Raw genomic sequence first — 9,712 nt, 5'->3', positions numbered from 1 at the left:
AAACCCAAAGCCCAAGCTCAAGCCCATCGCAAATACAAAGCAAGAGCCTGTTGGTGAAGGTGCTCGCTCCCGCCTCTCTTCCACAAATCGTCCACCGGAGTAAGAGAGTGGGCTATTTCTACTCTACAGTACAAGTGCACGAAACTAAAACCTCTGGATATTCTTCTCAAATGCTTATCTTGGCATGTGCATCTTCTCTTTACCCTCTGCCCACACCAAGCTATCAATTTTCTCACCACTGCGCCTACTTCCCTCCGATTGTTGCAGTTCCCAAACACTGCCTTTATGCTCGAACCGGTGCTTCACTCTTTTGTGGTAAACAGAATCGCGCTCTAAGTGTAAACATGCAAAGTATGGACAGAGAGATTGAAGAAGCGCAAGAGAATTTTGATGGTTATGAAGACGATTATGGTAGTGAAAATTCATTTTCATCGGATAATGGATTTGGAGGGAGAGAGGAAGAGAAAGATTATGATAGGGATCCTGAGTTAGCTGAAATTCTCGGCAGTTGTCTCGATAATCCAGAAAAAGCTCGAAAAAGAGTAAGCTAATTTTTTAGTTATTTTTGTTTTGGTATTTTTTTTTTTTTTAAAATTTTTTTTTAAGTTTACTTGTGGGTTTTAATTTGAGTTTGCTTTTGTCTTCAATGATCCAATAGATATGTGTTACTGACAAATGTAGAGGAAATTAAGTTAAAGGCTCAGTTTCCAGCTGTATATTGTCTATTTTTAAGTTGATGGAGACGATGGATTTTTCAGATGGAGGAGAGATTGAGGAGGAAAAGGAACAAGGTTTTGCACACAAAGACTGGTTCAAATATACCTGTAAAGGTTACATTGAACAAGTAAGTCGTTAACACATGGCATATGTGCCTATATGCTGAATAATGTGGTTTCTAATGTCAATGATTTTCAAGTTTCCACATATAAAAGCATACATGGGTCCAGATTTGGCCATTATTTGATCGCTTTATCTGACGTCTCTTCTTGTTTCGTTGGTTTCTCTCATAAGACAAGGAGTTTGAAAATTTCAGTGCATTTGATAGTCCAGTGTTTAAACGAGGCTTATGCTTTAATTTTAAATTGACCTTGGTGAAAGTATACAACTACAAGTAAGAAATATGGAAGGAAACCTTGTTGCATGCTGTAGGCACTCACAATGAAACTTCAAGAGAGATGTATTCCCCATTAATCACACAGCTGATAGAAGGGTAGGTATTATACACCTAGTAATAATTTTGGCATGTTATTATGGGTCTATATGAATGCTAGAAAGCTGTTATGGAGCAAATAGATGTGCTTTACTAACTTAGAGCAACTATTAATGTCTTGCAGAATAGATAAAGTTGTATGAACTTTATTAATTGATTTTACCCAGTTATCTTCACTCATTTATGAGCAGATATTAGGGGATATTATTTTGCAATAGTTAATGATGAACCTACTGCTTAATAAACAAATCTGCTGCCATTGGTTGCCTATCATCCTAACTTGAAATTGATTCTAAATTTTCCTGAGTGCTGAAAATTCTTGAATACCTTTTTCCTTATTCTTGGAGCCAGGGCGGTGGGTGCTAAGTTGACAACTTCTACCAATTTTATGGTCTTTGAGAACTGCGACTTTTTCAGTATGGATATTATTATATTTTATTTGCCCTTTCCAGCTTTGTGATGCCATATTTTTCATTTCATAATATTATATGGATGCTTCACATTGCTGCTTCTGTTTTGCTAACTTATGGTTGGCATTACCAGATTTAATTTCTCAAATTCATACATATGGTTTGAATTCTACAATGCTCCATTGGAGAGAGATGTCACCTTAATTTGTGATGTAAGTAACTTCTCTTAAACATAAAAATGACATTCCGCTATGAAATTCAATCATTTACTTGATATTCGTCTGCATGCAGGCAATTCGGTCCTGGCACATCATTGGACGCCTTGGTGGATGCAATTCCATGAATATGCAAGTAAAATTTTGTCTGAATATTTACATTGTTTAATTGAAATGCCTTAATCCCCTCTTAAAAGCATCGAGAGCAAAAATGGTTATGATATTTGCTTTGGAGTGGGACATTACTGATTGAGATTTGTAAAGTTTGATTTCTGAAAAGGATAATGCATGCTTACCAAGGACATTTGTCACTTGTGTAGTTTCTTTCTTCCAGTGTAGAAAAACCTATAAATGATACAGTTAATTTTTTTTTTTTTTTTTTCTTTTTCCCCTCACACTTCTGTGCTTTGCAGTTATCACAATCAACTTTTGATAGAAGACCAAATTATGATGCTATTCAGGGAGCAAATGTGACACCAACCACATTTTACAATATTGGGGACTTTGAGATTCAAGACAACTTGGCACGTATATGGTATGAGAGTTTATTTGAAGTTCTAGTCAATGGGCTTGAGAGTATTGTTTTTCAGTACGTAATGGGGCTTAGTATTTGTCCTACTAATGCATGTTGATCAAAATTTTACAGGGTGGATATTGGGATCACTGAGCCATTGATTCTGGATATTTTGATCAATGCATTGACACAGATAAGCTCTGAGTAAGCTCTCCATGTCCATCCTCTTTCTTTCTTGAAGTTTCTTATGAATTTTTTTGTTCTTCTAATCCTTAATATGAACCCACTGAAATCAATATGTTAGGTATTAGCATTCTTAGAGTAATGTAGTTGTCCTCGCAAACCTCAAGTTACCATACCTTGTTTGGAGAATGAATCAACTAGTCTAAAAGAACTTGCCAATATACGATATTTTACCCTTATTCAATATATAATGTTTGTGATGTTGTCATTTTTTGGGTGCTAAGATCTCATTTGTGAATTCGCAAACTCATTTATAATATATACATATTATCCGTTGGCAGCTATGTTGGAATCAAGCAGTTAGTGTTCGGTGGATCGGAATTTGAGAATTGGAAGGAGAACTGGACATCAGAAGACGCAGGTTGCAGTGTCCAGAAGATTTAGAGTTGTCTTTGGCGTCCAATTTTTCGTCTTTGAATTCTATGTATATGTTGAACAAGAGGAGATAAAACAAAACAATAATACTCAATTTAGTTCAGGATGTGTAATTGGTAGGAAATTAGGAAAAAGCACTCCATTGGTGGCTCATGAGGCATACATATCATGCCTTTGCATTTAAACACCATTCCTGGTTTCAATACTCGTTGCATTGATAAAAGCGCATAGCTCACCCTTATGTGCTTTGATCCGTAAAAGGAACCTTGCTGAACCATTAGAGCTATTGACTCTGGAACAAGTGACTCAAAAAATCATACGCACAACAGGTGCAAACAGCTAAACAATTTTCTTAAGATTGGAAAATTGTCTCGATTTTACAATATTCTACATTCTAACAGACAACGCTGGCCACTGGACTCAGCATAACCGAGAGTATGACAAAAACTTTAGATGATTATACTTTGATCAAATCTGCAGCTATTCTACATTAAATCTTTGATCAGATATGCGGACACAGCTTCGATTATTTGTAGACAGCTCAGAGAACCTAGAGCATCTCAACAAGGACCTCATAACAAGCATCTTTGTAAGACTTCCACTAGAAATAGAATGTCTCGCTAACAATTCAGACAGGACGCAACTTTTCTGCAATGAGCTTTATCTCTTTTATCCTTTCATCAACCAACTGTTGCAGCTGCTCTTTTTGATTTGTTTGATTTTCATCCATCTGAAGACTAGTACCTTCATCCTTCCCTGACCTAAACATCACAAATGACATCTCCGGATTATAATCGCTTGGGACATCAATCACCTGCTTCCCACTACTACCAGAATCTTTCCCTAAAATATCAGCCTTCACGCGATTTGAAATGATTGTCACAAAATCCTCCATGCACTTGTCAGCAGGATCAAGGCCTAGATAAATTAAAACCTCCCAACACTGAAGAAACTGCTTTCTGTTGATTTTCAATGCTTTCCTAACATCTTCAATCACAGTTGGAGGCGGCATGAACCGAGGGGCATGAGTTTTCTTTGATAGCTTTCCTTGTTTCAGTTTTGAAACAGCTGAATTAATTGCATCCTGGATTGAATCAAAAGCAAGCAGACGCTGTATGTCAACACAGGTGCGCACATGTTGGAAGTAATCTAATGGCTCTTCAACTGTTAAGTCATAAACATCTTCTGATATTGCAACATTGCTGACCACCTCAACAAGGTGACGACCATAACCCTTGTGTTGGTAAGGAGGCAAAACCAAGATCTGTTATCAATGAAACATCTCATCAAATTGCTTTTAAGATTGAGGTGTATTTGCAGAAAACATTCAGAAGTGTTTGCACAAAATTACAACCGTGGTTCTCTCTGCACTTCTACCAACTGAAGTAAAAGGATAAGAGGGGAAAAAAACCTGACTGAGTCGTAGTCGTGTTTTATCAGGGTAATGAAAGAAGCGATAAACTGCTGTGAAACCCAGCAGTTTGTCTTCAATATCCCCCTTCTCATCATTTTTCTCCTGGACCAATACATACAATTCCCATCCTGGATCGGTAACATCAATTGGGTTGCTACCTGATTAAGACAAAATTCCTTTTCAGAAACTGAATTTACACCATGTTGCAAGTGAAGTTATGCAATAAGAATGTTTTAATATACGAAGGAAATCACCATCAACAAGAAGAAGAACAAGAGGAATCACACGACTGTAAAGATGTCCTGTACTTGCATTGCCTACTACCATGCGAACAACCTGACCAATAGGAGAGCACATTAATCATGGTATTCTGTTCCAAAACCTCTAAAAATGACATGCTAAGACAAAAGGCAGAAAACAAAAATTAGAAATGCTTTTGTTGATATCTCCATCTTAAACATACCATCTTTTATCCCCTTAATTATTTATAAGAAAATATAGAACAAGTCATATGAAGGAGTACACACATGTATATAAGCACACAAATAATTATTCACAAAAAACATTGCCTGCAGGTACTGAGAACAATGCTTCATTTGGAATATGTCACTAACATAACTTCATTATGCCACTATTAACCACTAAAGCTTTGGCAATGGAGACCCTGTGATTCAACACAACAGCTTCCCATGGTTAGAAATATTCCATCGAGAAACCAAATACTAGAAATGTGAAATTCCACACAATAAGAGATCCTCTAGTTGAATAGTCCATGGTAGGTTTTAGGTCTTTTATTAGCTTCTTTTTAGTAAAGTCTAGTAATAGATTAGCTATGCATACATTTTTACTTTGCAAAACCAGAAAAATTAGGTATATTGTAGTACCATAAATGCTTAACTTCAGGACAGGCAGTTTTTCTATGGCAAATAACTTTAGTTTCTAAATTAGTTTTTAATGAAGGCTGCAATTTAATGTTATGCAGACTGAGATTTATCACCAACCATCGCCAAATCTTAGTCACACAAAACCCTGACCTTGATTCCCAATTACATCGCCTAGGTTTCAGAGTTTAGATGGTCCTACAGCAAACAATGACTCAAAATGTAAAATTCTAGAGAAGCAACTACCATTTTCATCATACGAGAATAAAGTAAGACTCTAAACATATAAGAAGCACCTTCAAATCTGAACTATCTGCCCCTAAATGACTATCAGAATCACCAATGTGTCCGTTAGAGCCTTTATGTTGCAATATCTCCGCAGTTGAGACAACAGATCTGAGAGCATTTGAGAAAATTAAAAATATATATTATACAGGGATAAAAGATCAGGTACTATATGGATAGATAAAATCTTGAAGATTAGATGTGCAAAGTACACCCATAACATATTACCTTATCAACTGACTCTCATCTGAAAATGATTTGAGGAAGTCTTCTTTACTGTCCACAAGAGTCTCAGCAAAAATTCTCTGTATCAACTAAACTAATCAGCAGCAGATCCAGTATAAAAGAAAAAACTCAAATAAGAGTTTAAAATGGTGCTCGGAATATACCTGAAGAGAAGATTTCAGGTCTGTAATGCCTTTTCCTCCCTAATAAAATACAATAACAGCGTCCATAATAATGCAGAAGACACAAAATCAGAACTACTCCTAAATTTGATCTGATTGAAAAAGGAAGAACAAGTTGATACTCACATCAGATTTGCTCTCATATGTAATATCAGCATAAGCATGAAAAGTTATGCTGCTAATCCAGATGTTTATCTGCATGAAGCATATAATTAAAGATGATTGTTAAGTATCCACTTATCCAAATTAGCTGTATATAGCAATGTTAATCGAAGGAGGGTAGCATAGAGAAAATTGCCGATTATCTGCCACAAAGCCAAACATGAATAAGCTTCAATTTGAATTGAGAGAGAGAGAGAGAGAGAGAGAGAGAGAGAGAGAGAGAGAGAGAGATAACCACCTTCAACCCATGGTAACCATATATTTTCCCGTCCTCATCAAAAAAGCCATTCAAGTCAATGGGTTCAATGCAAAAACTGTCCAAAGCACCCACTTGTTCCTCGCTCGAAACTATGAGACAAATCAAGAACAAATAAAGTTCAATACAAAAGAAAAATGTTATCATCTGTGTTTTGAAGAAAGGGGCAGGGGGAAAGGAGCAATGACTAATGCAAAGATGATAACACGCATCAAAGAGGGAGTAAGTACTAGAAGAAACCCCGGAGTACGAGTAAACCCAAAAAAACCTCACTCAGAATTAGTATCAACAAAACCAAGCCTAATAAATGAAAATAAGCTTATCTAACGCGCCTAAAGTACCATACCTAGGTAAATTTTAATGCACTCGTTGGCTTCAATTCCAGCATCTGCAACAATAATCGTTTTTAAGATAATGACAAACAGATAAAAAGAAGGCAGTAAAATTCAGCTTGAAATGAAACAAATGCAAAACGAGATAACTCGAGAAAAGTCTCCGGATAGAAGATAGAGGTAGAGTACAGAAACAACGAAAACAGTTAATGGGAGCTGAATTGACTCACCTATGTTGGAGAAGCCAACGCGCCTTCGTTTTTTGGGTTCGGCGGTCGGATCGGTGGTGGGTTGTTGCTTCTGCCCCATTACTTTTCGGATGGTTAGGGTTAGGGTTTTCAGAGCGGGAAATGGAAAAGGGAGAGGCGGGAAATTATTCTGTACAAATGAGGATATTTAGGTCCCATATATACTATGCTACAGTGTAGCATCGTGGACTCGTCAAAAACTGAAATCGCGAATTTGCGCGCTAAAACCCTGACTGGGCTAGATATTGGCCCATTATCTCTTTTGGATTATGTTGTGTTGGGCTTAAGATCCAGCTAAGAACATCACAATTTGTTCGTGGTTTTTAATTGGTTTCAAGCCGTTGAATTGATTTTTCCTTTTATATCTTGAAATAAATAAATAAGATGTAGAGGCTCCATTTTGGCTAATTCAGTTGTGGATGCTTTTTCCAGGAATTTCATTTTTTCTTTCTATAATCTCTTTCATAGAATCAACTTCACAACATTATCACTTGTTAAACAACAAACGTTTTGATACCTCAGCAATCTCTTGTTGAGAGACATCCACAGGAAGCCAGAAAGGACTAAGGCCTTGATACATCAATTAGGCCAATGGAAAGATCTAGCAAACAATTCGACATTATCGTTTATTACAAAATTCTAGTCCAATAATTTAGAGGGTTGGCCACTGGTTAAATTCCTGCAATAGCTGAAAATGTGCTGCATACAGATTTTTTGGTACATACGGCCAGAAAAAGATCCTAACAAAATTTATTATAATAATAATAATACATTCATTTTTAGATATTTTGTTCACAACACCAAAACTTCCAAGAGGAAGTGCAAATAAAGCATCTTTAAAGACTCAAAATAATGAGCAAAAGCTTAAAAGAGAGAGAGAGAGAGAGAGAGAAAAGTGAACATTAAATTGAAATTAGTCTCCTAAACTTTAAACAGCTAAACAGCCTGCCTGGTTCTCTTCTTGACACCAGACTTGGCAACCTTAAGGCTCCTGTGAACTGCACTAAGCCTAGCAAGGGCTGCCTTCTTCAAATCTGGCCTGTAGTAATTATCTGCAACCTGAACACAACAATGAAAAACCAACCAGGTGATTACTAAGATGTTTTCCTTCTTGAAATCTGATGGTTTGGAAACTGAAATTAGGCATGAAACCCAGTAGTGCAGCCCATAAAAGGATTCGTTATGACTCGAAATAAAGAAGAAATGTGATGAAATCTACAAACAACAGTGATGTGTATTGCAATGAGAAATACCTTTTGCTGAGCTTGATCAAGGAAACTCAAAGATCACTAGACAATTCCCAACAGAAAAAGTTATCAATGGGTTTTGATTGAAAAGGCAAAGCTCAGAAGCCAAGCGTAACAAGTATATCTCATCGAAGAATTCTCCACAAAGGAGAGTCTTCTTACGTGTTAGCTTTTCATCACTGCTCAATGAGTATATTTCCAATAGAAGCAAAATCAAAAATAGCCAGCAACTACTAAATTAAGCAAGCTCGACTCAAAATGGCAACACAGCCGATGGAGAGATTATTGATAAATGCCTTTAACAACCCAGATACAAGTATATAAAAACAGTAAACAGGTAAGAAATCAATAGCAAGCACCATTTGATTTTAACAATCCAGATAAAAGAACAATTAAAACATGTACAAAAAACCTACCTGATTCGAAACAGCCTTAGCCATGCGTTGGAACTCCTTCCTCATGACCGACTTGTGTAACAAACTGGAAGGCTTGTTTTGCTTCTTGGTCTTCGTGGTAGCGAGCACAACGGAGAGATCCTTACCACCAGGCTGAATGGTAACAGTCTTCTTGTTAGCCAAACCTAATCGAAGAAAAATCCATAACCGGTTCAAACTACAAAATAATTAAGTGGCCGAAAATGGAACTGATAAAAGGTATCCGGTATATTATCTACCAGAGTGCTTGTAGGAGTTGAGGTTGTAGAGATTGTTGCTTTCCTTGCTAAACTGAACACTCGCATTGCCTCTGCCAAACTCTTTCACCAGGAAAGAATTGTTCTTCTTCACGATCTCCCAAATCAACTGCCCTGGAACTGTCGCCATTTCTAGTCACCTGTTACAAAGTAAGATACCAAAAGAGATCAGATCACAATCTGAGAAAGACCAAAAAGGTAAATGAAAACGAAGATAATCGCGAGTCGAGAATAATTATTAAAAAAAAAAAAAAATACGACGTAGCAGAGATAGATCGAGATTTGAGGACTTACACGTGACGGAAGAGCGGACGGAGTGTGTGGGAGGGTTTAACTGTGCAAGTCGTCTGCTTCTTTAAATGAAGTTGAGGGGTTTATGTTTATACTCCTGCAAAACCCTAATCGTTGATGGATTGAAACGCACCGTATTTATCAGCTTTTTGGGTCATTTGCTTGATTTACTTGTTCTAAACCTTGTTTCGGGCTTTTTGCTTTGCCTCTTCAGCAAAAATGGCAATTTCATCGTGGCCCAGCCCGAGGCCCTTGTCAGGATTTATCCATCCTCCGCGATCCAGTATACTAGTATAGTATTTTGCCGCACTTCCAGAAAAGTATACATGTTTATTATATTGAAATAATTTTTAATACTTAAATAAATATGTCCACGTTTGTTTGTTTGTTACATGTCAGCTTGTAACTCTTTTGTAGTTTTTTCTTTCATATCAACAAATAATTCTTTTGATTTTTTTATTTATATTATATTTGAATTTCATTAACCTTATCTTTATGAAAATAATTAATAAACAATTTTTTTGCAATTCA

At 36.6% G+C, this 9,712-nt stretch overlaps 3 protein-coding genes and 1 non-coding gene across 4 annotated transcripts; 1 reads left to right on the top strand and 3 right to left on the bottom strand.

Moving 5' to 3' along the window:
• Positions 1-22: 22 nt before the first annotated feature.
• LOC105637796 (oxidoreductase/transition metal ion-binding protein (DUF3531)) lies at positions 23-3,227 on the top strand. Its single transcript, XM_012221415.4, has 7 exons — positions 23-542; positions 759-844; positions 1,754-1,832; positions 1,912-1,971; positions 2,249-2,370; positions 2,482-2,553; positions 2,874-3,227. Exons 1-7 carry the CDS (start codon positions 171-173, stop codon positions 2,974-2,976), a joined length of 894 nt encoding a protein of 297 aa, XP_012076805.1. The 5' UTR covers positions 23-170; the 3' UTR covers positions 2,977-3,227.
• Positions 3,228-3,295: 68 nt separating this feature from the next.
• On the bottom strand, positions 3,296-7,094 carry HAG2 (histone acetyltransferase of the GNAT family 2). Its single transcript, XM_012221414.4, has 10 exons — positions 6,935-7,094; positions 6,719-6,760; positions 6,355-6,464; positions 6,081-6,149; positions 5,937-5,975; positions 5,776-5,852; positions 5,559-5,658; positions 4,636-4,717; positions 4,379-4,539; positions 3,296-4,231 (listed from the first exon to the last, which is right to left on the bottom strand). The coding sequence occupies exons 1-10, from the start codon at positions 7,011-7,013 to the stop codon at positions 3,596-3,598; spliced, it is 1,395 nt and encodes a 464-aa protein (XP_012076804.1). The 5' UTR covers positions 7,014-7,094; the 3' UTR covers positions 3,296-3,595.
• Positions 7,095-7,688: 594 nt separating this feature from the next.
• Positions 7,689-9,334, bottom strand: LOC105637794 (Ribosomal L28e protein family). The gene is made up of 4 exons (XM_012221413.4): positions 9,185-9,334; positions 8,873-9,030; positions 8,616-8,779; positions 7,689-8,011 (listed from the first exon to the last, which is right to left on the bottom strand). The coding sequence occupies exons 2-4, from the start codon at positions 9,018-9,020 to the stop codon at positions 7,889-7,891; spliced, it is 435 nt and encodes a 144-aa protein (XP_012076803.1). The 5' UTR covers positions 9,021-9,030; positions 9,185-9,334; the 3' UTR covers positions 7,689-7,888.
• LOC119370037 (small nucleolar RNA R24) lies at positions 8,293-8,385 on the bottom strand. The gene has a single exon (XR_005177616.1). It is a non-coding gene; the product is annotated as a small nucleolar RNA R24 (small nucleolar RNA).
• Positions 9,335-9,712: the final 378 nt, after the last annotated feature.

This window comes from Jatropha curcas, chromosome 8 (genome assembly GCF_041381405.1).
Source record: "Jatropha curcas cultivar XTBG-Jc1 chromosome 8, XTBG_Jcur_1.0, whole genome shotgun sequence".
Taxonomy (NCBI): Eukaryota; Viridiplantae; Streptophyta; class Magnoliopsida; order Malpighiales; family Euphorbiaceae; genus Jatropha; species Jatropha curcas.
The sequence above is the reverse complement of the archived record's forward strand: the minus strand, read 5'-3'. Positions and strand labels throughout refer to the sequence as shown.

Coding starts and splice junctions, on each gene's coding strand:
- LOC105637796 (XM_012221415.4), top strand. CDS start 171: ATGCTTATCTTGGCATGTGCATCTTCTCTTTACCCTCTGCCCACACCA. Junction 543..758: donor CAGAAAAAGCTCGAAAAAGA/GTAAGCTAATTT, acceptor TGGATTTTTCAG/ATGGAGGAGAGATTGAGGAG. Junction 1,972..2,248: donor GCAATTCCATGAATATGCAA/GTAAAATTTTGT, acceptor TGTGCTTTGCAG/TTATCACAATCAACTTTTGA.
- HAG2 (XM_012221414.4), bottom strand. CDS start 7,013: ATGGGGCAGAAGCAACAACCCACCACCGATCCGACCGCCGAACCCAAA. Junction 6,150..6,354: donor ATGGTTACCATGGGTTGAAG/GTGGTTATCTCT, acceptor TGCTTCATGCAG/ATAAACATCTGGATTAGCAG. Junction 4,718..5,558: donor CAGATAGTTCAGATTTGAAG/GTGCTTCTTATA, acceptor CCTATTGGTCAG/GTTGTTCGCATGGTAGTAGG.
- LOC105637794 (XM_012221413.4), bottom strand. CDS start 9,020: ATGGCGACAGTTCCAGGGCAGTTGATTTGGGAGATCGTGAAGAAGAAC. Junction 8,780..8,872: donor CAACTCCTACAAGCACTCTG/GTAGATAATATA, acceptor TTCTTCGATTAG/GTTTGGCTAACAAGAAGACT. Junction 8,012..8,615: donor CTAAGGCTGTTTCGAATCAG/GTAGGTTTTTTG, acceptor TGTTGTGTTCAG/GTTGCAGATAATTACTACAG.